Source organism: Dendropsophus ebraccatus, chromosome 1 (genome assembly GCF_027789765.1).
Source record: "Dendropsophus ebraccatus isolate aDenEbr1 chromosome 1, aDenEbr1.pat, whole genome shotgun sequence".
In the NCBI taxonomy this organism is placed as follows: domain Eukaryota; kingdom Metazoa; phylum Chordata; class Amphibia; order Anura; family Hylidae; genus Dendropsophus; species Dendropsophus ebraccatus.
Genome location: NC_091454.1, coordinates 134,379,403 through 134,406,169, shown reverse-complemented (window position 1 = coordinate 134,406,169; position 26,767 = coordinate 134,379,403). Strand labels below are relative to the sequence as shown.

The 26,767-nt window shown below is 44.2% G+C and overlaps 1 protein-coding gene across 1 annotated transcript in view; it reads right to left on the bottom strand.

Moving 5' to 3' along the window:
- LOC138783311 (collagen alpha-1(VII) chain-like) overlaps positions 1-11,997 on the bottom strand; it is a 236,647-nt gene extending 224,650 nt beyond the window's left edge. Inside the window, exons 1-6 of the mRNA XM_069957875.1 lie at positions 11,981-11,997; positions 5,879-6,007; positions 5,256-5,332; positions 4,470-4,653; positions 3,362-3,521; positions 859-952 (exon numbers count right to left, since the gene is read on the bottom strand). Of these exons, the coding sequence (XP_069813976.1) occupies positions 859-952; positions 3,362-3,521; positions 4,470-4,653; positions 5,256-5,332; positions 5,879-6,007; positions 11,981-11,997 (661 nt within the window). The remainder of the gene's footprint in view (positions 1-858; positions 953-3,361; positions 3,522-4,469; positions 4,654-5,255; positions 5,333-5,878; positions 6,008-11,980) is intronic.
- Positions 11,998-26,767: the final 14,770 nt, after the last annotated feature.

Here is a 26,767-nt window from a genome sequence, read left to right as displayed (position 1 = left end):
TTCTCCACTTTTCAAATCAATTCCTGGCTTTGGCTTAAAAAATCTGTAAAATAACCTTTCAGATATCTGTTGGTGTAATAGGGCCCTAAGAAACAACAAAACACCTTTGGGATATGTTCACACATCAACTTTTTTTTTGCCCACTTGACAATATTATTTCGCCTTAAAATCATGGCTGTTCTAAAAGATGGCCATTAAGCAGCCAAGACAGACAGTGTGTGAACATAGCCCTAGGATTTAGTATTTCAAAAGGTGAAATTTTGCTGTGCATATGAAAGCCTAAGATAAAGGACAAAGGGGTCCACACTTTTGACAAAGCCTATGGCCTTAGGTACTGTTAATTTACCCCTGCACTTCTTGCTGATCTCTATTACTGATTCTCACAGGAATGTAGTATTTGCCTGATGTAACTGCTAAATGACAAGCTCAAGTACAAGAATTAAGTTATCATAAAGCCAGTATGAAGTATTGCTGTAGTAACAGAAAATGTTTTCTACCCTGAGGCCCCTTCATGGATAAATGTGTAACACAAAAGAGAAATCTGCCCCTTATGTTATCCAGGATCAGAAAACACGTAACATCTTTCTTCCATAAACAGCGCTATTCATCTTCAGGTTGTGTGTAGTATTACAGCTCAATTCCCCTCAAATCAATGGAAGCAAAATGCAATGCCACACACAAACTGAGGACAGGAGTGACGCTGTTTCAGGAAGATAGCAGCTAATAACCCTAATAACCCATTTAAAAGAACAGAGTAAACCAAGTCAATTCAGCAACTACTGGGAGCATGCACAATTAGAAGCTGCAAATTAGATGCTAAATTAATATATTGCAGCATAGTAAATCAAGTCCACAAACCTATAGCAAATAATGTAACTCCTCTATCCTGCAATCGTTGGGCTTTATCTTCTACCACATCTCCAGATTTACCATCCGTCAGCAGCAAAACAATCTGTGTAGGAAAATTATTAAATGTTTAGTTAAACACTAAATAAAAGTTAGAAAGATGCCATCAGTTAGAACGGATGACTCAATTTGTTTGATCTTGATCAATGTCTTAAAGGTTACTGAAGTTATGCCCTGTAACTCTCAATAGCTTCCTGACCTTAGGCTAAAGCTAGGACGGGATCCAGCTGAACGCATAATATTAATGACCTGTTGCCTCTGGCAGGATAGTCATGGCCATTTTTTTCCCTCTCCAAAACCCCTGTGGTGATTCTTTGTTCACGTGCATCCAGTAAACAAGCCTACAGTGGTCATGTACTTTCTTGCATAAAAAGACATTATCCCCATACACGTTCTCCATCTTGGAGGGGGGGGGGGCAGCCTTTTCACACCACATTTCGCCATCCTGTTGAAACGTACTGTTTTTCAGGATTACAGAAAGGTTATTAGAAAGGTTTCTTTCAAAAAGGAGGCAACACAAAGCCTATCCTGTGGAATCCTGTTACCATTGACTTCTACTTGATCCCAAAGACTTCAAATACCTGAAGCATTATTTTAGTAACTTGTCGGGAGCTCAGAAACTGTTTAAATATCTAAGCTACTGTACTGACACACTGTTTCAGTACAGTAGCGTGAAGATTTAAACAGTTTTGGAGCTCCTGCCATCATTAGGAATGATGTTGCCAGGCATTCTGAGGTCTGGTCTGCAGTATACAGTAGACAATAACATAAAAGCTATAAAATAAAACATAATAATAGTTTTTAGAATACGACAATGAAAAAAAACCTGTTTAGGCAATAAGGCCCAAATTGGTTTGGTCACTAAGGATATGTTTGCACATGTTGGAGTTTCATAGCAGTTATGCAATAAAAAGCATCTGGATGGCAATTAAATGATGCAGTAAAGCCATTAAAGTGCAATGAAAATGCATGAACACAGCCTAAAGTACTAAGGGGGAGATTTATCAAAGGGTGTAAAATTTAGACTGGTGCAAACTGCCCACAGCATCTAATCACAGCTCAGCTTCCAGCTCTGGTGAAAGGAAAGAGGAGCTGTGATTGGTTGCTGTGGGCAGTTTGCACCAGTCTAAATTGTACACCCAAGGGTCCTATTCCACGGGTCGAGGAGGGCCCGATCAACGATGTAAACGAGCGGCGATCTGCTAGATCGCAGCTCGTTTACTGGGCCTATTCCACGGCCCGATGATCGTTGAGCGAGGGCTGCAAGGACATAGTTACCGATGTCCTTGCAGCCCTTGCAGCATCATACATTACCTGACTGTCAAAATGATGCTGGCTTTATTTGTATTATAAGGGCTGTTATAAAGTAACAGACGTTATTTGCTGCTAAATGACATTCATCCAATAAAAACGGTGATCATTCTGGCGGTGTGTGTACAGAGCCCAAGACAGATGCAGATTATTATTATTATTATTATTAATTTTAACAGGAGCTGTATAAGGCTTTGTTCACACACACAGTAAAGTAAAAGACAAATACTACAGTAAAATAGGCAGCCATATTTTAAATCTAATAATGTGCTACATTAAAGGACAAGTGCCATGAAAAACTTTTTCCCAGTAATTGAAGCACATTACAAAGTTATATTACTCTGTAATATGCTTCAATCACCTATCTGCCTCCCTTCCCTGTCTTTTCCCCCCTCCACCAGGAAGTGTCCTGACTCACACAGACCTGATGACTGTCGTCACCGTCACCAAGCTCTTCTCTCAGCTCCTTCTCCTGTTACACTAGCCTCCCCCCTCCCCTGCCTTGTCAGGTGACAGGCTTGCTCAGCTTCCATTGGCTGAACAACTGCAAGCCATCACTTGTCACATCTCACTTGCTTATCTTCCCTCCGACTGACTCCGGCACATAGGCAGCTCCCCCCTCCCCTCATACCCTCTCTCCTGCTGCGGTGGACTCAGTGAAGGAGTCATGTCACTAGAGAAGATAAGCTGAGCAAGCAGAGTCACCTGACAAGGAGGGGGAGGGGGAGGCTGGTGTGACAGGACCTAGAGCAGCCCTCCTGCTGATGACTCATCCTCACAAGAAGGAGCTGCCTGGTGACGGTGACGACAGTAATCAGGTCTGTGTGAGTCAGGACACTTCCTGGTGGGGGGGGTGGAGGGGGGAAAAGACAGGGAAGGGAGGCAGATAGGTGATTGAAGCATATTACACAGTTATATAACTTTGTAATGTGCTTCAATTACTGGGAAAAAGTTTTTCATGGCACTTGTCCTTTAAAGTCTACAGAAAAATGTTAGTCTATGCACACAATGTAAGTCTATGTTCACACAATGAAATTTTGAGGTCAAAATACGTCTGTAATTGTGAAAAGCTTGGCTTTTACAACATACATTTCTACTTAGCACAGTTTAATTCAATCTAGAAAATACTGCTGTATCTCCTTACCTTTGGTACATCTTCTCTAGAAATGGATGGGTTAAATACCCGATCTGCCAAAAAGGCAAGGGCTTCTCCTGTCTTTGTGTTCCCTCCTTTGTATGCAACGTTTTGGAGTGCCAACAAAACCTCTTGAATAGTTTCATAATCTGATAATTCAATGCTCATCCTAGGATTGTGTGAATAAATGGATATAATGCAACTTATAACAGTTAAAAGTAACACACAGTATCTTGTGTAAACTTTCTTTTAGATATTCACCTAAAGTACACGTTTAGGCTATGATCACACTTGGTAAGTTACGTAATAATCACAGCCGTTGTTGCCGATTTGCAACAACCGCCGTGATTAATACGTAACTTACGTAGTGCTGCCCTTTATAGAATCCCTGCTGGAGTGTATACACATAGTATACACTCCGTCTGGGATCCCTATCGGTGCTGCAAGAAACTGACATGCAGAAAACCTGTCAGTGCACACAATGGAGCGTAGGAGGGGTCATGGTGTGTGATTAATCGAAGTTTATGTTAAATTTATCATGTGTGTGTTTTTTTTTAAATTTGCGCATAATATTTCACAGCGACACTTCACTGCTAGACTAGTGTACTTTATTAGACAAAATGTTAGACAAAAATTTTTTGCCAAAAATTATCAATGCATGTTTGTCTAATAATAAATTTTGCACTAGGAAAGCAAGAATATGCACAGTGTGAGTAATAAGGCTGGGTTCACACTGTTTTTGCAATCCATTTTTTTCATCTGTTTTTGTAAAAAATCTTGTTTTGATCAGTTTTCCATTGACTTCCATTATATAAAAAAAAAACTATTAAAACGCGTTCCTTTTTTTAACATACACAAAAACAGGGTCGACCAAATTTTTGTGTACATTAAAAAAACATGCGTTTTGTGAACCAAGACCTGCATAAAACAACTGCGTAGATGTTAAATTCCCCCCTAAGAGTAGTAATTTTATGCATGGAGGCTATAAGGGCATCAGTGCATCTGTGTAGCAGTGTCTTATTCATGTACATGTATTCAATGGAGTGAGTTAAAAGAAGGAAAAATGGCCGTGAATAATGGCAACTACTGAGTGTATATTTCTGATGTAATATGTTACCTTGGAGAATCTCCATAAACTGCGACACCAAATCGTATTCCTTCCTTTCCAAGTATGTCTGTGTTCTGAAAAGAGCTTATCATACTTCTAATAAAGTCTTTGATAATCTGAAAGTTGTCTTCTCCTACGCTCCAAGACTCATCCACAAGGAACACAATGTCTGCGGCCTCTGCGGATCTACAATCTATGTTAATGAAAACACAGAAGTGTAAAACACAGAAGTATACAGGGAAATGATGTATAATGAAAATATTACAGGAGCACAGTACTGTTACCATTTAGCCACTACAGTGATGGAAATAGTCAAAGATTCATTTGTTATATACTCTTATACTGTTATTTGTGTCTAACACACTTTAAAGCGAATGTACCATCAGGTACATTGCTTTAAGTTTATTACATGAATAGACCAGCAGCAGTGCAGCGATGCCACAGGCCTTTTTATAAACCCCGGCCTGGTTCCTGTGCACAGTGCCATTCTATTACTGGGCACCGGGCCCACCTAAAGCACTGGAGGTGGGCCAACCGGCCCCCAGTGTGACACAATCCCCTTTTGTGGCATAAAACCAGCACATAAATATTAATCCCAGGTAGTTCATGAGGTTATTCTGTAAATAATTGCTTACCGCCGCACTACCCCTTTAATGATATATTTGCTTTTACTTAGGAAAATTACTGATACTTGCTTTTTTTATTACATGACATCTAAAAGTAACAGCCGCCACTGCTGCATTCCTCCATACTCAGGGACGGCCCCTGTGACGCTGCCAGCTCCAATATGCTTACACTCCCAGAAAGGCATGATTGCCGGCAAGATTTCCTGCCAGCCATTACTAGTTAGGAGCTCTGAAGTACCCACATGACTAGATGAGTAAGTTTTAAAAAGTAAAGTTTTTTGGGTCATATAAGTCAGTGCTTCTCAAAGTGTGAGGTGGGCCCCACCAGTGAGGCGCCCCCTAGTTGTTGGTTAAGGCCAGCTGGGGAGGCAGTTTTCACAAAGTAACTATGATCTGCACAGTCCTTTTGCTGTTTGCAGAATTCTCAATTTTAGCAACATTATTAATTTATTTTGTACTTAATTTATTAGTATATAGAGCTTGGGAGATGGGTGAAAGGTAGCCCTAGCAGTATTTTCAGCTTTTAAATGGACTTTTATCACAGATAGTGAGGCCCAGGCACCCTCTTGGTCAGTCTGGTGAGGCCCAGGCATTGCCTTGGTCTGTTGGGTGAGGCTCCACTAGAAAAAGTTTGAGAAGCACTGATATAAATAACACTAATAGCATTTAATTTTATGCCCGGACATAGTGCTGTGGGGTAAATAGGAGCTTATTCGTAGCTGTAACAACAATTTTTGCATCATTAATTCTCTTTAGGAGTTTGTATCTATCAAATGTACTTGCTTGCCATACCTTCTAGCTGAGCCATCACTGTCCATTTTATCAGAAGAACCATAAGGGTGAAAATCTTTAAGTGTAATGATATCATCATAGGGTCCAATTATTTTAGTGATCTTGGCTTTACTTCCTCTTACACAAGTCCTGGAACGAAACATATACATTATAATTGTCTTGTACCTTGCCTTGCACAGTGATATAATCAATGTTCACGTGGATCACTGCCTTGCATATACAAAAGCTCATATATTTCAGAATTATATTTTATGTAATTGTCTAATATTCTTTCACCGAAGGTGAAAGGTGTATAGGGGTCTTAAAAGAATCACTCCCTCAAGTACCAGTATGGAAGACATTTTAAGTGGCTCATAATTTGTCTACATAGCCCAGACCATTTGCACCCAGTGTATAACTTCAATCTTGACGTACAGTGTTTGATTTATATATGCTACTAACAGTCAACTTCTACTAAAGCATGGTTCTGTTTAAAATGACAGAAGAATATAATGCAATTCTCTAACAGCCAGTGCTCTCATGACTGTGCAAGCCAAAGTGCCATTGTAACATTATCATCAACTGTGGCCAAAAAGGAGCGATAGGAACCACACTATCATAGCAATAATAGTAATTACAGTGCCCTTTAACAGAAAAACATAGTGTAGTAGCACAGAGTTATCTTGTAGTTACAGAACATTATGCAGTTGCTTAAACACATTCTATTGTGACCAAATATTATATTGATTATCAATTACAACACTGTATTATTTGCTATATAAACTGTACTACCATTCATGTACTCTGTCACAGGGCCATGTAAATTATGATTCTCTCAAATTATACTGAGAAGAACGCTTATATGTTCATGCACAATAATACAATCATAAGCGTCCTCTACATACTGCCTCAACCTGAACATTCCAATATTTTTTCAAAAATTTCCATCACAATCACTGTTTGGAAAGAAGTCACTATTATACATGACATACAACATATTTACCAATGCTAACATACTATAAAAGTTCTAACAATCAAGATTTTACTCTTTATTGATGTATATTCACAGCAGCAAAGAAAACAAATACAGTATGCGACTATTGAGAGAATCAGGTTGACTAGACAGCTTAGACGTTGAATATAATCCTTATCAAGTCCACATACATGTGTCACGGCCGCGGCGGCGTCCCGCGTTCCGGGCCGCCGCCGCGACCGCTTCCTGCCCCATGCAGCAGCCGGTGTCCATAGTCGGGGACCCGGCGCTGCTATCACCTCGGCCCCGGGGGGCGCCTCACCTCTCCACGCTCCTGTCTCCCGCTGTGCCGGCCGGCGCGCGCGTCCCCGCCTCCTAGGGCGCGCGCGCGCCGGCTGTCTCAGATTTAAAGGGGCAGTGCGCTCCTAATTGGTAGTTGCACCTAATCACTCCCCTATAAATCCCAGCATGCCCTGTCCCCTGTGTTGGAGCCTCTACATGCTTCCCATAGCGTTTGGCCCAGCTCCCTGTTGTTCCTGTGTCCTGTCCGTTACCTGGTCCCAAGTCCCTGTTCCTGAGTCCTGTCCGTTACCTGGTCCCAAGTCCCCGTTCCTGGTTCCTGCTCCCCTGTCACTCCACCTGTTCCCGTGTCCAGCCTGTCGCGTGCTCTCTCATCTGCAGACTATTGCCTGTGCCATCTCCTGCCACGCCTCGCCTGCCGACACCAGCAACCAAGCCAGGGGTAGCGACCTGGGGGTCGCCTGCCGCAGCAAGTCCATCCCGCCTTGCGGCGGGCTCTGGTGAAAACCAGCGGCCCCTTAGACTCCGCTCCCTGGTGAGGTTAGTGCCATCGCTGGTGCCGGTCCAGTGGATCCACTACTCCGGGCGTTACAGTAGGCTCCAACCATGGATCCCGGCGAGGTGCCTGATCTCCGTGATGTCGCCAGAGTGGTCACTCAGCAGGCGCAACAAATCCAGAAGCAGTCACAGCAGATCCAGCAACTCACTGCCGCCTTACAGCAGCAGACTACTGCCCAGCGCACACCACCTCCTGACGCTTCTTCTTCACTCCGACTGGCCCTCCCAAGCAAGTACTCTGGGGACTCTAAGTTGTGCAGAGGATTCTTGACTCAGTGCACCATGCACATTGAACTTTTGAGTAGTCAGTTTTCCACCGAGCGCTCTAAAGTGGCTTTCATCATCAGCCTATTAGAAGGTAGAGCCCTGGCCTGGGCCACGCCACTGTGGGACCGTGATGATCCAGTTGCAGCCAATCTCCGGGCCTTCCTATTCGAGTTTCGCTCCGTCTTTGAGGAACCTGCCCGTGCTTCTTCAGCCGAGACTGCTCTCCTCAACCTCTCTCAAGGCAGCTCCTCTGTTGGTGACTACGCCATCCAGTTCCGCACCCTGGCAGCCGAATTGGACTGGAACGAGGCCGCCCTATTGGCCACCTTCAAGAAGGGCCTGTCTAGTCGTGTGAGAGACGTGCTCGCTGCCCGAGACCTGCCTACCTCCCTGAACGAACTCATTCTACTGGCCACCCGAGTTGATACTCGTTTTTCGGAGAGGGAGGAGGAGGTTCGGCATGAACATTTACTAACCCGTTCCCGTCGCCATCCCCAGCTGGCGCCGGTTTTCCAGAATCCTGACCTTTCGATGTCCCAACCCTCTCCTGAGATTCCTATGCAGGTGGAACGGGCTCACCTGACGCCTGATGAAAGAATCCGGCGCCTGGAGCAGAATCTCTGTCTCTATTGCGGTGGTTCCGATCACTTCCGGCTGGGATGTCCCCTACGTCCCCAAACATCCGGAAAATGCTCGCACCTAGGTCCGGTGGGACAGGTGTCCCTAGGTGTGAATGCCACCATTCCAAGTCTGTCTATGCCAGTTTCCATCCGGACTCTCTCAGGACGAAATCATCAGACTACTGCCTTCCTCGATTCTGGGTCAGCAGGCAGTTTTATTGCGGCAACATTGGTCCAAAGATGGCGGCTACCCGTGACCCGACTAGCCAGGCCCCTGTCTATCTCCTCGGTCACAGGCGAAATTCTTACCGACCGTGTGTACTACCAGACCGCACCTTTAGTCCTCCAGGTGGGTCCTTTACATCAAGAAGAGATATCCTTCTACGTCCTGCCCCATTCTTCCCCCGCGGTCCTCCTGGGACTCCCGTGGCTGCAAGAACATGCCCCTCAACTGGACTGGAGAACCGGGGAGATTCTCAGTTGGGGTCAGGACTGTTCCAACCAGTGTCTCAGGTCACCTCAGACCAAGTGTACTATGTCGTTTCCTGTCCCAGCCAAGCCTCTACCCGACCTACCGGCAGAAGACCAAGACTCGGCGGATGCCTTCTCTGCCGAGGTGTACCCTCTCTCCGTACCCAAGACTAAGGTCGTGTCCTCTCACCACCGGGAGAACTTACAGAAGGTCCTCGTCCACAGACCCACAGTCCCTTGCCATGTTTTACCGCCTGATCGCCTAGCACCAGTCGTCACCTCCTCGCTTCAGAGAGTACCCCCCGGAAAGACTCATGTTCACCCTGCGCTTCGAAGAGGTATTTTGAAGTGGGGTCATTCCTCGTTGGAGGCCGGGCACCCTGGAGTCCGTAAGACCGGCCAACGGATCTCTCGCCACTACTGGTGGCCTAGTCTGTTTCAAGATGTCAAAGACTTTGTGGCTTCCTGTGCCATCTGCAGGCAAGAAAGAGGGGGAGGCCAAAGGGGGGGGGTACTGTCACGGCCGCGGCGGCGTCCCGCGTTCCGGGCCGCCGCCGCGACCGCTTCCTGCCCCATGCAGCAGCCGGTGTCCATAGTCGGGGACCCGGCGCTGCTATCACCTCGGCCCCGGGGGGCGCCTCACCTCTCCACGCTCCTGTCTCCCGCTGTGCCGGCCGGCGCGCGCGTCCCCGCCTCCTAGGGCGCGCGCGCGCCGGCTGTCTCAGATTTAAAGGGGCAGTGCGCTCCTAATTGGTAGTTGCACCTAATCACTCCCCTATAAATCCCAGCATGCCCTGTCCCCTGTGTTGGAGCCTCTACATGCTTCCCATAGCGTTTGGCCCAGCTCCCTGTTGTTCCTGTGTCCTGTCCGTTACCTGGTCCCAAGTCCCTGTTCCTGAGTCCTGTCCGTTACCTGGTCCCAAGTCCCCGTTCCTGGTTCCTGCTCCCCTGTCACTCCACCTGTTCCCGTGTCCAGCCTGTCGCGTGCTCTCTCATCTGCAGACTATTGCCTGTGCCATCTCCTGCCACGCCTCGCCTGCCGACACCAGCAACCAAGCCAGGGGTAGCGACCTGGGGGTCGCCTGCCGCAGCAAGTCCATCCCGCCTTGCGGCGGGCTCTGGTGAAAACCAGCGGCCCCTTAGACTCCGCTCCCTGGTGAGGTTAGTGCCATCGCTGGTGCCGGTCCAGTGGATCCACTACTCCGGGCGTTACAACATGTAGCACATATTAAAAAACAAAATACAGCAGCTAGAAAATCCAGTTTTATTATTACTGAGAAGACAAAATACGCATTTTGTAAAAAAAATATAGATTCATAGTGCTATTTAAATACAATGGGTAAGATGTACTTACATACATACTAAGTGGCTATATTAAAGTATATAATGTGCAAGTGAAAGTGCAGTATTTTCCTGCATATACTACTACTTTTAAACCCAGGAAAATCTTCTCAAAAGTCAGGGGTCATCTTCTATGACAGGGGTCGTCTTATAGGACGGGTGGTGAAAAACTTTGGACTGGAGAACCTGCGCTCGCCGCATATGGTGGGGAGCTTAAAAGCGGCCACATCCCCGCCATAGGCGACGACTGTATGATGTCAGAGCAAACTGTAGGTGTCCGGGATATAGAAAAAAGATATAGTAGAGTGGTGCTTTGGGGGTCGTCTTATACACCCAGTTGTCTTATACGCCGGAAAATATGGTACTTTTGCATAGTGTAGTGCATTAACTACCCATTATCCTATGCACTTTACCCTCCCTGAGCAAACAGACTTGTAAAACAAGTGACAACATAGCTCAAAGTGAAACAAAGTATATGACTTATATTCCATGTATTGCAGATCTTGAAAAAATTTGAAGACAGTCTTCAGATTTCAGAATTGATTTGGCTGAGATAAATTTCATTTTTCTTATAAGTGACACACACAGCCCATTTCCCCCAAGGTATATAAGTGTACAAATATGCAGAAATAGATTGAATTTATACAGTCAAAGTTAATCTACTTTAATGTACTAATGTACCTTTTATATCTATACTATGCACATTCCATGTTAAGGCAATTTACACTGGTCAGTTACCTTTATGATTAAGATACATTTTTTTAATAAATTGATTATTTTTTCCATTTTTCAGTAACAGATTTTAAACAAAGTTAGCTAGTCATCTAGAAAATATCAGATACAATAGAGACAAAACGTAATGAAAACGTTCATCATGGAACTATCACACTGAATTGAGAAAGGATTACGAGATCAACATTGTGAACCGTTATTTGGTGCCAAAATCCAAAACATACACTAAGGTGTGAAGTTAAACAAATTAAATATAACCTATACAATAAAATGTTATGTGTCATCATAGTGGGTATGGCTACAATGAATTATAATTACTTAAACAGTATTCAGGTATTAAGAATTAAAACAAATTAGAGCAAAACCAGGGAACACTAAGACAAAAGACAAAGACAAGATGGACACACTAGGGGACCAGACTGAGTGTATTCGTGGAATCACATGCCGAAGCCTGGAAGAGTTCGTAATAAGTATCCCACATTGACCATACTTTTTAAATTTCTCAACTCTGTTGTCATTAGAGGTTGATAGGCAGAGGTGTAGCTAGGGTCTCTTGCACCCGGGGCAAAGATTCAATTTTTTGATCCCCCCCCCCCCCGGTGGGCACAGTAAGCACAGGGGGGCCCATGTCGTCCTTTCACTGCTGGTATATAACATATACAGTATATGTTGTTTTTTTTTTAATGAAGTTTAGATGAGCGATTCGTGCAGTGTTCACAATATAGGATAAATAATGTCATATTTACTGTACTGTATACCTGGAATGTTTCTATGAAGAATGATTATCAGGCAGCTCTGGGCTCAATCAGCATTATTTAAAGTAATTCCATTTTTCCCATTTAAAATTTGGTCCCTGAATACCTTAATGGAGGCGCCATTGTCTTCACTCTTGCTGTCTGTACCTGAGGAGGCGCCGTTGTCTCCGCTCCCTGCTGTCTGTACCTGTGGAGGCGCCGTTGTCTCTGCTCACTACTGTCTGTACCTGAGGAGGCACCGTTGTCTCCGCTCCCTGCTGTCTGTACCTATGGAGGCGCCGTTGTCTCCGCTCCCTGCTGTCTGTACCTGAAGAGGCGCCGTTGTCTCCGCTCCCTGCTGTCCGTACCTGGTACCTGTGGAGGCGCCGTTGTCTCCGCTCCCTGCTATCTGTACCTGTGGAGGCGCCGTTGTCTCTGCTCACTGCTGTCTGTACCTGAGGAGGCGCAGTTGTCTCCGCTCCCTGCTGTCTGTACCTATGGAGGCGCCGCTGTCTCCGCTCCCTGCTGTCTGTACCTGAGGAGGCGCCGTGGTCTACGCTCCCTGCTGTCAGTACTTGTGGAGGCGCCGTTGTCTCCGCTTCCTGCTATCTGTACCTGTGGAGGCGCCGTTGTCTCCGCTCACTGCTGTCTGTACCTGAGGAGGCGCCGTTGTCTCCGCTCCCTGCCGTCTGTACCTGAGGAGACGCCGTTGTCTCCGCTCTTTGCTGTCCGTACCTGTGAATTAGGAGGCGAAGTTTCCTGATCTATCTCCAGTGTGACCTCCAGTGTAATGTAATTCTGTGGTGCGGTCTCTTAATGCACAGGTATGCTCAGCAGTAGAATCGATCAAACCACGGGAAATCCTAGGTCTGATTGAACTCGAACACACACGAACCTGCCGCATTAGATTGCTGATGCCTTCCCAGTCCGTGGGGAAGGAGGAGACTGCCGAGGTACTGACTGGAATTCCGGGATTCAGCCTATTCCCTAGTACTCGGGCACTCTTCTCCTCCCCCACGGACCAGGCAGGCATCAGCAATCTAATGCGGCAGGTTTGTGAATGTTCGAGTTCTATAGAACCTAGGATTTTACGGATTGTTCGATCACCTCCACTCAGCGGCAGAGACAACAGCAGTAATACCTCCAGTAAGGTATAACCTCACCAAATTCAAAATAGAAATAATTTAGAAAAATATAATGGTCACTGTATATACAGGTACAGGTGCTTTATAGATTGGCATAGGGAACCTTGCCTTACCAGCTGTTGCAAAACTACAACTCTCATCATACATGGACAGTCATAGCTAAAACTTTGGCTGTCCAGACATGATGAGAGTTGTAGTTCTGCAACAGCTGGAGAGCCAAGCTTCCCTACCACTGCAGTAGGTGAGGTTTATATCAATGTGATTTATATTTGGAGAGGGCAGTTTTTAAGTGGTTAAGTATAGAAAAATGTACAGCCAGACCCCTAAATAAACACTGGACCCCAACTCTCTTTTGTGTCTCCCCCCATCCCAGACTGGTGTCACCCTGTACCCCCTGCCCCCTCCTCACTCCACAATAGGCACCCTTCACCCCCCCCTCCCCAAACTGTGCACCCCTGATTGTCCTCCCCTTTCCACACACCCGTATCTTCTTTCTTCCTCCGCCATAGTGCAGTATACATACAGGACCTGCGGTGACATCATAGTCACATGTAAAGGTCCTTCACCATCTCTTTGCTCTACTGTCTCCTGGCTGCTGTTTAGGCCTGGTTTGCGCAAAATTGCGGTAAAAATGCCGCAATTTTGCGCAAATTATAGCTAATCAGCAGCCAGGAGACAATACAGTATGGTAAATACCTCTTTTGATGAAGTAAAAATCGTCCCCTGCCTCCTCACACTGACAGAGGGCTGGAGGCTTCCAGGCTGCCTCATCCACTGTGATCCTCTCTCTCTGCTCCCTGTGATGGCGCCCCCCCCTGGTCTCGGCGCCAGGGGCAGCTGCCCCCTTTGCCCCCCCTCTAGCTACGGCCCTGGTGATAGGTACTCAAGTCTCCTTATATCTTGTATCCTGTTAATAAGCTCTGTTGCAAAAGGAGTAAGAGTTTGCTTCCATAAACATTTAGAGGCTGTTAGTATGATTAAGCTCATTTTTAAGCAACCAGAACAAGAGTTGGGTAATGTGAATTAGGGAAACTTATTTTAAATGTAATATTGCAAAGAGCAATAGTCACTGATTGTTCCACCAATAAGTACTGCTGACAACCTGATGCACATCAAACTCATATCCTTTGAAGATCTTATGTTCAACTTAAAGTGTACCTGTTGACATGGCATGTCAAAAGTTTTGATCAGTCCGGGTCTGAGTACCGATCAGGAGAATGAGCAAGGAGAGGACTGCGGTGCAGCACATCCTCTCCTCGCATCCTTTCCCCACTCTGTCTAAGAAAAAAGAGTCAGGCTCCATAGAGCACCATTATAAGCCTGACTCTTTTTTTTAATACAGAGCAGAGAGTGGACATGCTGCAGCGTGTCTTCTCCCGACTTGTTCTCCTGACTGGTACAGGTCTGAACACTCCCATCCAGACCGATCAAAGCTTTTGATATGTCTCTATGACAAATGTCTCTAAGTTTTTTGAAACACTTTAAGGTCCTTTTACACTGAAAGATTTGTCTGCCACAGGCTGCAAACAAGTAGAGAAGAGGATGCCAAATCACAGCAGCAGCGCACAAGGTAAGTATGTACTGCTATGTGATTTGGAAAGTGTCAATTTGCTTTTATCGATTTCATCCTCACATCCCCTGTTTACACAGGAAGATGTGCAGCTGATAACAATCAATTTTAAAGCATGTTCTATGGGGACGATCAGGACCGGGCATTTTCCTGGCCCTCGGCTGATTGCTGTCATTTTTACACTGGCCAGATTATTGGCCAGAGGAATATTTCTTGAAAAGCTCTTGTGTCTCCATCTTTTTGCAACAAGACAGAAACTTTAAAGGAGAAGTCCGGCGAAAATTCTTATTAAAGTATTGTAATGCCCTCCAAAAGTTATACAAATTACCAATATACACTTATTACGGAAAATGCTTATAAAGTGCTTTTTTTCCCTGCACTTACTACAGCATCAATGCTTTACTTCCTGGATAAAATGGTGATGTCACGACCCGACTCCCAGAGCTGTGCCGGCTGTGGCTGCTGGAGAGGATGATGGCAGAGGGATGCTCAGTGTCCTTCCAGTGCCCTGTGTCCCTCAGTGTCCCCCTGCCATCATCCTCTCCAGCAGTCACAGCCCGCACAGCTCTGGGAGTCGGGTTGTGACATCACCATTTTATCCAGGAAGTGAAGCCTTGATGCAGTAGTAAGTGCAGGGGAAAAAGCACTTTATAAGCATTTCCCGTAATAAGTGTACACTACCGTTCAAAAGTTTGGGATCACCCAAACAATTTTGTGTTTTCCATGAAAAGTCACACTTATTCACCACTATACGTTGTGCAATAAATAGAAAATAGAGTCAAGACATTGACAAGGTTAGAAATAATGATTTGTATTTGAAATAACATTGTTTTTACATCAAACTTTGCTTTCGTCAAAGAATCCTCCTTTTGCAGCAATTACAGCCTTGCACACCTTTGGCATTCTAGCTATTAATCTGTTGAGGTAAGCTGGAGAAATTGGACCCCACGCTTCTAGAAGCAGCTCCCACAAGTTGGATTGGTTGGATGGGCACTTCTGGCGTACCATACGGTCAAGCTGCTCCCACAACAGCTCAATGGGGTTCAGATCTGGTGACTGCGCTGGCCACTCCATTACTGATAGAATACCAGCTGCTGCTTCTGCTGTAAATAGTTCTTGCACAATTTGGAGGTGTGTTTAGGGTCATTGTCCTGTTGTAGGATGAAATTGGCTCCAATCAAGCGCTGTCCACTGGGTATGGCATGGCGTTGCAAAATTGAGTGATAGCCTTCCTTATTCAGAATCCCTTTTACCCTGTACAAATCTCCCACCTTACCAGCACCAAAGCAACCCCAGACCATCACATTACCTCCACCATGCTTAACAGATGGCGTCAGGCATTCTTCCAGCATCTTTTCTTTGTTCTGCGTCTCACAAACGTTCTTCTTTGTGATCCAAACACCTCAAACTTGGATTCATCCGTCCACAACACTTTTTTCCAATCTTCCTCTGTCCAATGTCTGTGTTCTTTTGCCCATCTTAATCTTTTTCTTTTATTGGCCAGTCTCAGATATGGCTTTTGATTTGCCACTCTGCCCTGAAGCCTAAAATCCCGCAGCCACCTCTTCACTGTAGATATTGACACTGGTGTTTTGCGGCTATTTAATGAAGATGCTAGTTGGGGACCTGTGAGGCGCCTGTTTCTCAAACTAGAGACTCTAATGTGCTTATCTTCTTGCTTAGTTGTGCAACACGGCCTCCCACCTCTTTTTCTACTCTGGTTAGAGCCTGTTTGTGCTGTCCTCTGCAGGGAGTAGTACACACCGTTGTAGGAAATCTTCAATTTCTTAGCAATTTCTCGCATGGAATAGCCTTCATTTCTAAGAACAAGAATAGACTGTCAAGTTTCAGATGAAAGTTTTCTTTTTCTGGCCATTTTGAGCGTTTAATTGACCCCACAAATGTGATGCTCCAGCAACACAATCTGCTCAAAGGAAGGTCAGTTTTGTAGCTTCTGTAACGAGCTAGACTGTTTTCAGATGTGTGAACATGATTGCACAAGGGTTTTCTAATCATCAATTAGCCTTCTGAGCCAATGAGCAAACACATTGTACCATTAGAACACTGGAGTGATAGTTGCTGGAAATGGGCCTCTATACACCTATGTAGATATTGCACCAAAAACCAGACATTTGCAGCTAGAATAGTCATTTACCACACTAGCAATGTATAGAGTGTATTTGTTTAAAGTTAGGACTAGTTTAAAGTTATCTTCATTGGAAAGTACAGTGCTTTTCCTTCAAAAATAAGGACATTTCAATTTGACCTCAAACTTTTGAACGGTAGTGTATATTGGTGATATGTATAACTTTTGGGGGGGCAATACAAAACATAAAAAAAATTGCCAGACTTCTCCTTTAACTTGTTGTGTGGATAATAAGTGTCTTAAAATATGTATACTTGGCATTATCTGTGTAACATGCTGTCAATAAAAAATGTTGTTAAAAAAAAAGTATTGCTGCCTAGCTGTCACTAGGCACCACTAATACTTCTTTCCCAGAAAAGACTATCAGATCCTCATTGCATAACTCTGGAAATAAATAATTTGCTGGTGGATTGAAAATATGTGCCATGTAAAGGGAAGGGACTTTACTTATATGGTTTGAAGATAAAGCTTCACAGAATAGGATCACCGGTTGCTGTATAGCTCCTCAGGGCAGTGTTAAAAGGTTATGGAGACTAAATTACCTACCTACATGTGTTATCTACAAGATTCTGATTTTCTCCAAGGCAGATAACTATTAAGATAGGCTTGGATCATTCCCATAAACTCATTTAGTAACAAGAGCAAACACTGGGTACATGGAAATATGCATTACTAAAATGTTATGAAACAGAGACCAAATAAATGTATTTACCATTTACAAAACCATTGAGGCTATGTACCCACAACGTCTTTTTAGGTGAAAAAGCAGACTTTGTTTTAAAATGACGCCTGTTAATATAGATCATTATTTATCAACACCATTATAAAATAACATTAATTATTTTGAAAACAACAGGCGTTATTTTACCTAAAAACACTTTGTGGGAACATAGCCTCAAATTGATGGGACAGTAGCAGAGACCATTTCCATAAAACAATGGTTAACAGGGAACAAAACCTTATCTTGTTTTGATACATTACCACATTAGGTAAAAAGATTATATCTAGAACCTTCAAAGAAATCTAAAGGTAGATAACGATACTTTGTGCTTACTATCAAAGCAAAACTGAAAATCACACATGGCTTTAGGCATCACCTTTTTAGTAAAACTGTCCTTTTACTATCCCTACTACTTTTGGAGATGTTAAGTGATGTCCCTGCTTTTTTTCATCCTGTCACCAGTAATAGATTTTTTACTCATTTACAAGGTTTTTCTGCTTTCTTTGAATAATACCAGGTGAAATGTCAGGTAACCTCCACCTTCTTAATTGTGTTTGACTTTGATCATAGTAGACAAAAGGATGTTTTTCTAAATTGCTCAAAAAATGTAATGTCCGTATTGATAAATTTTTCAACTTCAAATTGTCATCTAGCTCCATGCTTTATGTGGAACACAAAGAATTGGTTGGAGATACAAAATACAGTGGATATAATATTTTTTAAATAACAGCCATTCTTTGCTGTTAAATGACGGCTGTCCACTAAAAACAGCCATCATTATGACAGCGTGTTAACATATACATAGGCTGTATTTATATTTTCCACGTGGCCCTAGGGAAGCATCAAACTTCTCCAGATGCCAGAGGTCAAATCCCTAGCGTTCAAGTTTGGAGAATATTGCCAAACCTGAACAGTTTGGCAAGTCTGTTCAACACTATTTCACCATTCACCATACGTTTACAGCTGCACAAGGTAAAAGGGAGTGTATGGGTGTAGGCTTGAGAGCTAAGCCTGCTTCATATACTGCAAGGTGTCACTGTATATTACAGCTGACACTGTGCTGCAATGGATGGAGAAAACTGTGATCCTGGCCTTTGAACCTTTTAGATGTCAAGATCAATAGTGACTGTAGCATATGAGAGGTTAGAGTGTTCTGTCACCTGATCACTCACAATACAGAAAGTGCCAGGTTTAATGCCTATTGAGGGCTCACTGGTCTGCCATCTTAGTACTCCAATGAAACCTCAATAGAGGTAGGAGACACAATGTAATAACACTCTTAGGTACAGTGGCCAAGATATATCATGTGTCTGAGACAGCAACCAATCACAGCTCAGCTTTTGTTTCTTCAAATGAGCTGCTATTGATTGCTATCTGTCCGAAACAAAGATCAGACATACAGTACCTTTGTTTTAGACAAATGGATAAGTCTGGGCCAATAAACTATAAGTATTGCAGTGTATCATGTAAGCAGTCAAGTGATCACATGGTAAGGCCCCCAAGTCGAACTGAAAACACACACCCTTTTCCCACTTCATTTTATAACTTTTATTTAAAAGTATTACCAATACATGCCAATTATTACCAATACATAATACACCTCCCCAAGCCCTTACACAGATCTAGTGATGGAAACATAGAAAAGTTATGGGTCTCACAATCCATCCATAAAGCTTTTCATTTTGTGAAAGTAGTAAAACATAACAAAAACTATATAAATTTGGTATCACACTAACTTTAGTGACCTGCACAATACATTTAGGCTGGGTTCACACTACGTATATTTCAGTCAGTATTGTGGTCCTCATATTGCAACCAAAACCAGGAGTGGATTAAAAACACAGAAAGGCTATGCTCACACAATGTTGAAATTGAGTGGATGGCCGCCATTTAATGGCAAATATTTGCTATTATTTTAGAACAACGGCTGTTATATTGAAATAATGGCAGTTATTTACTGTTATATGGCGGCCATCCACTCAATTTCAACATTGTGTGAACAGATCCTTTCTGTGTTTTTAATCCACTCCTGGTTTTGGTTGCAATATGAGGACCACAATACTGACTGAAATATACGTAGTGTGAACCCAGCCTCAACATGTAAAGTGGAGACTGTAAAAATAAAACCTAAAATCATTAAAACATTCTACCCAACTAAAATATTTTAACATTTTTCAATACATTTTGTGGTATAGTAAATAGTGTCAGCAAAAACCACTTCCTACAAAAACATGCCTATATGGTTACGTTGATGGGAAAATGAAAAAAGCTATAGTTTTTGAAAGGTTGGGATATAAAAAATATTTTTACAGGGATGAGTGCACAATAAATTATAGAGATTGCATATTAACCCCTTCAAGACCAAGCCCAGTGATGCACAGATGCCCGGGTCAAATTAGTTAAATTTTCCTCCTCGCCTTCTAAGAGCCATAACGCTTTTATTTTTCCACCTACAGGGCTGGTTGGGGTGTCATTTTTTGCGCCATGATCTCTAGTTTTTATTAATATCATATTGGTGTAACAAAAAAATTTTGATTGCAATCTTGGTAGGTTTTTTTTTTTCATTCACGCCGTTCACCGTGCTGGAACAATAATGTAATATTTTCTTAGATCGAACAATTCTGCACGCTACAATATATAATATGTGTATTTATTTTTTAGATTTTTATTTTTACAATGGACAAGGGGGTATAATAAACTTTTAATGAGGGGGTTATAATATTTTTTTTAATACTTTTAAAAACTTTTTTTTTACACTTTTTTCACACTTTAAAACATGCAATTATTAAATTCGGTTCAGGGAAGAAACAGAGTGCTGCACCTCACACCTATGGCTGATAGTAGTGCCGCTAGGCTAAATAAAAACACATCAGAATTTAGTGTATGAATTGATCAAGCCATACTGCCCCATGTACCTCGTGCCGGTATCTGATACACATGGGTCCCTACACTAAGTCCACACCGTGCCAGTCAGTGGCCACCAACCCCGCAGGCGCGCACAGTCAGGGAACGGGGGCCATGGGACGGCCCTGCGACCCCCATGCCACAGTGTAGGGACCCATGTGTATCAGATACCGGCACGAGGTACATGGGGCAGTATGGCTTGATCAATTCATACACAAAATTCTGATGTGTTTTTTATTTAGCCTAGCGGCACTAGTATCAGCCATAGGTGTGAGGTGCAGCACTCGGTTTCTTCCCTGAACCGCATTTTGCTTCTCTCTTTTCTCCGTGTTTTGCACTCCTCCTGGTGAGACCCACATGACCGCAATTAGCAGGAGACACCTGAGTGCACATGGTTTTAATCCCTCCTGTTTTTTCCCATTCTGTTTGCTGCAGCTATGGTGAGTGTAATTCCTTATCCAGACTTGTGCAGCTTGGGGGCGACCTTCTCCGCCGGCGGTGCTGGCCGGGTTCTGGTGTGGTGTTTTTGGGTCTGGTCCTGTGGCATGGGGGTCGCAGGGCCGTCCCATGGCCCCCGTTCCCTGACTGTGCACGCCTGCGGGGTTGGTGGCCACTGACTGGCACGGTGTGGACTTAGTGTAGGGACCCATGTGTATCAGATACCGGCACGAGGTACATGGGGCAGTATGGCTTGATCAATTCATACACAAAATTCTGATGTGTTTTTTATTTAGCCTAGCGGCACTAGTATCAGCCATAGGTGTGAGGTGCAGCACTCTGTTTCTTCCCTGAACCGCAATTATTAAATTGCTTATACTGAACTATTCTAATCCATAGCATAGCATAAATCAGTGTTATCGGCAATCTATGCATAGAGCCTGCCTGAGAGCAGACGCTATGCATTGATGGCCGATCCGACAGGAAGGAGGTAAGTGGCTTACCCCCACCTGTCTATACAAGCGATCGGGACCTCCGCAGCTGATCACTTAGTGACAGGAGCTTGTCCTGTCACTGTGTACCTTATCTATAGCGATCGCAGCGTTTAAGGTGTTAATGACAGGCAGCTGCCTCTCATTATCCTCGTCTCCCTGGACTCGGATGTGCGGGGCCGCTCTCTCAGCAGCGGTCCTGCACACATCAAAACCCTTCACAGTCAGGAACGTATATATACATTCCTACTGCACAGGGTATGTGCAGTAGGAACGTATGTATACAGATTGCTGAATTGAAGGGGTTAAAGAGGTATTCCAGGTAAAATATTTGTCGAATCATCCCCCTTCCTGGAGACTAACAATTCCTTAAATACGTGTCATTACCTTTACAGTATCCTTCCCCCAGTTCTGAGCTGCAGATTTCTGCTGAAGACACAGAAAACAAAGGCGTTCCCTAATCTCAATACGTGGAACACAGAACACTGACACACAAACACAATAAGAGGTGTCAGACAAACCAGGTCAGCAACAGTCAGGCAGCGTAGTAAAAAACAGTAAGCAGGCCAATAGTCGGGTCACTAGCAAAAGGTCTGAGCTGGCAACAATAAGCAAAGTCGAGGATGGCAATAAAGGTCAGGAATACAGAGCACAGAGAGAGGGGACAGGGAGCTGATCAGGCAAGTAAACTCTAATAGTAAGCCGAGAAATGAGGAGCCTGCTGCTATTTACACAGGATCAGAGACTAGGTCCAGCAGCTGATTGGACCAGTTCTGATCCCAGCACCAAGCTCAGCTGAGCAGATCCAGGAGTGCAGTAAGGCTAGGTTCACACTGCGTTTTCAGCATCCGTTTATGGATCAGTTTTTTGTAAAAAACGGATTGCAAAAAACTGATGCATTTGTGTGCATCCGTTTTTGATCCATTTTTCCATTGACTTCCATTATTTAAAAAAAACGGATCAAAACGGATGCGTTTTTTTTAATGTTGACTCTACTTTTTTGACCATTAAAAAAACGGATCTGTTAAACGGATGCTGAAAACGCAATGTGAACCTAGCCTAACTCAGCGCTTGCTCAGTTGCCTGGCAGGATGTTTTAAATGCAGAGGTGCTGGAGTCACTGTAGTGTTTTTTTTTTTTTTGCAGAAATCAATAGTCCAGGCGATTTTAACCCCTTAAGGACAGAGCCTGAAATGGCCTTAATGACAGAGACAAATTTTATGAATATGACCAGTGTCACTTTAGTCATTAATAACTTCGGGATGCTTTTACCTATCCGGCTGATTCTGAGATTGTTTTCTCGTGACATATTGTACTTTACATTTCTGGTAAATTGGAGTCGATACTCATAACAAATCTTTATGAAAAAAACCCAAATAATGTGAAAAAATGTGAAAAAAAGCATTTTTCCAACTTTGAAACTTTTTTGCGTATACAGAAAGTGGTTATACCACATAAATTATATATTAAATAGCATTAGCAACATGTCTACTTTATGTTGGCAGCATTTATTAAACTATCTTTCATTTTTTTTAGACAATAGGAAGCTTAAAACATTAGCAGCAAATTTCCAAATTTTCAGTAAAATTTCAAAATCAGATATTTTTAGGGACCTGTTCAGGTTTAAAGTGTATTTGAGGGGCCTGTATGTTAGAAAGCCCCACAAAGCACCCCATTTCAGAAACTGCACCCCCCAAACTCTGCAAAAGCACATCCAGAAAGTGTTTTAACCCTTTAGGGGAGTCACAGAAATAAAAGCTAAGTGTGTAAGGAATTTGAAAATTTTAATTTTCTGTGCAGAGATTTTATTGTAATCCAATATTTTTCATAATTATAAACCTATTACCAGAGAAATGCACCCCAATAATTATTGCCCCGTTTCTGCAGTTTATAGAAATACCCCATATGTGGCCCTATTGCGCTATTTGACGCAACCACAAGCCTCAGATATAAGGGAGCGCCTAGTGAATTTCAACGCCTCTGTTATATTTGGTCATTTTTGACTGTACCACTTCAGGTTGGCAGAGGCTCTGGGGTGTCAAAACCTAAAAAACACCCCTAAAGGGACACCATTTAGAAAACTACACCCCTCAAGGAATGTAACAAGGGGTGCGGTGAGCATCTGCACCCCACAGGTGCTTCACAGATTTTCCAAACATTATGGCGTGAAAAAAGAAAAATTTATTTTTTACACTAAACGTTGTTCTAGCCTTCAATTTTTCATTTTCTTAAAGGGATAAGAGGCAAAAAAAGACAAAAAATGTGTAGCGCAGTTTCTCCCGAGTACAGAAATACCCCACATGTGGCGATAGAGTGCCAAGGGGGCGCAGGACGAGCCTCCAAAGGGAAGGAGCGCCAATTGGCTTTTGGAAGCTGAATTTCACTGGAAAGGATTTCAAGGGCCATGTCGCATTTACAGAGCCCTCGTGCTGCCAAGACACTGGAAACCCCCCACAAGTGATTCCATTCTGGAAACTACACCCCTCAAGGAATCTAACAAGGGGTGCAGTGAGCATATGGACCCCACTGGTGACGGGCACAAATGTGGAACAATGTGACGTGAAAGGGAAAAATTTCATTTTTTCACTTTCATGGCACAAATGTGCCCGTCATCAAGGGGTCCATATCCTCACTGCACCCCTTTTTAGATTCCCTGAGGGCTGCAGTTTCCAGAATGGGGTCACTTGTGGGGGGTTTCCAGTGTTTTGGCAGCACGAGGGCTCTGTAAATGCGACATGGCGTTCATCATCCATTCTAGCCAAATCCAACCTCCAAAATCCAAATGGCGCTCCTTCCCTTCGGAGGCTTGCCCTGCGCCCACATGGCGCTTTATGTCCACATGTGGGGTATTTACGGACTCGGGGGAAATTGCTCTACACATATTGTGTGTTTTTTTCTCTTTTAACCGCTTGTGAAAATGATAAATTCAAGGCTAAACCAACATTATAGTGTAAAAAATGTAATATTTCATTTTCACGCCACATTGTTCCACATTTGTGACCGTCACCAGTGGGGTCCATATGCTCACTACACCCCTTGTTACATTCCTTGAGGGGTGTAGTTTCCATAATGGGATCACTTGTGGGGGGTTTCAACTGTCTTGGCAACACAGAGGCCTTTTGAATGCAACATGGCCCCTCAAAATCCATTCCATCCAAATCCAGCCTTCAAAAACGAAATGGTGCTCCTTCCCTTCGGAGGCTTGCCCTGCACCCACATGGCGCTTTATGTCCACATGTGGGGTATTTACGGACTCGGGGGAAATTGCGCTACACATTTTGTTTTTTTTCTCCTCTTTTAACCCCTTGTGAAAATGATATATTCAAGACTAAACCAACATTATAGTGTAAAAAATGTAATATTTCATTTTCACGCCACATTGTTCCACATTTGTGTCCGTCACCAGTGGGGTCCATATGCTCACTACACCCCTTGTTACATTCCTTGAGGGGTGCAGTTTCCATAATGGGGTCACTTGTGGGGGGTTTCAACTGTCTTGGCAACACAGGGGCCTTTTGAATGCAACATGGCCCCTCGAAATCCATTCCATCCAAATCCAGCCTTCAAAAACCAAATGGCGCTTCTTCCCTTCGGAGGCTTACCCTGCACCCGCATGGCACTTTATGTCCACATGTGGGGTATTTCCGTACTCAGGGGAAATTGCTCTACACATTAAATGTTTTTTTTTATCTTTTAACCCCTTGTGAAAATGAAAAAACATGACAAGATTAATGATTTAGAGTAAAAATTTTACAAAAATTACACTAAATGCTGGTCTAGCCTTGATTTTTTTCCATTTCCACAAGGGGTTAAAAAAGAAAATGAACACAAAACATGTAGGGTAGTGTCCCCTGAGTACGAAAATACCCCACATGTGGGCATAATGTGCCATATGGGCACAGGGCAAGTCACCAAAGGGACAGAGCGCCATTTAGAGGCTGGAATGGAGGATGGAGGCCATGTCGCAATTACAAAGCTCCTGTGCTGCCAGGACAGTAGAAACCCCCGACAAGTGACCCCATTCTGGAAACTACACCCCATAAGGAATCTAACAAGGGGTGCAGTGAGCATATGGACCCCACTGGTGACGGGCACTTACGTAGAACATGTGCCGAGAAAATAAAAAATACAATTTTTTTCATTTTCACGTCCCAAATGTGGCCGTCACCAGGGGGCCATATCCCCGCTGCCCCCCTTCTTAGATTCCTTATGGGGTGTAGTGTCCAGAATGGGGTCACTTGTGGGGGGTTTCTACTGTCCTGGCCGCACAGAGGCTTTGTAATTGCATCATGACATCCTCTAATGGGAATGGTGGCCATACCTACTTAGCTGGGGAAAAGGGACAATTCTAATTTATTTGGGGGTATTAGGCCAATTATTAGTTTATAAGGTTGGAAATGACAGGTGTCCATCAAATTCAACCTGTGTTGATCTAGAGGAAGACAAAAAACCCTCGTGAGGCAGACGACAGTAGCCTCATCACAGGGAAAAAATTCCTTCCCGACTCCATAATGGCGATCAGAATAATCCCTGGATCCACTTGACCCCTGAAATAGGAATAAGGGACAGAATTTAGATAATGTAGAACCCCAATGACGTGTGGTGCGCCTTGGAGCGATCCAGTATGCAGAGGCCGGGGTGATCAGGACAGGCGTCACACTGGAAAATGTTGTCCTTCCTGATCCCCCTGTTACGCCACACTCTGCACTTCTTCTGGGGTCTCCCTTTCTCCAGTGTGGGGGACGTCACCTGGAAAATGTTGTCCTGGTGCGATACGGGGTCCTTCATATCCAGAAGCGCTGGGTCCGCTCCATGGCTGCTAAATATTAGGGCGCTATTACTGCTTCTGATATGTTCGGATCGTGCTGCAAGCTACAGTAGCTCGGGCAGCGAGGGACCGGAAGAGGGGGTGCTGGTATAAAAGTTATCCCCGTACAGGTGGTGACCTTTATCCAGCAGTGGGAAGATCAGTTCCCGGACGATCTTCCCACTAGTTCCGAGGATGGGGGGGGAGGGGGCATCTGGGGGCTGGATTCGGGTGTCCCTTCCTACATACACTCTAAGGGTACATGCACACTGCGGAATCGCGACAGATAACCCTTCGTGCATTCCGCAGCTGGCACCCGCCGGCTGACTGATGCAGGCGCACGTCTCCACACGTGTCATAGACTCCATTCTATGCACGGGCGGATTCCGCCCTCTGTCCAACGTGTTCATTCTTTGGATGGACGACGGATTCCGCCCGTGCATAGAATGGAGTCTATGACACGGGTGGAGACATGCGCCCGCATCAGTCCGTCGGCGGGTGCCAGCTGTGGAATGCACAAAGGATTATCCTTCGCCATTCCGCAGTGTGCACATACCCTAAATCTGTAAGTGTACCCTGAGGTACTCTCACACAGTTTGTAGAATTTCACACCATACCGTCATCTCTTATTGGGACGGTACTGGCGGAAAAGACGTGTCTGGGGGGCAGCGTACGCTACGCTACCCCCAGAC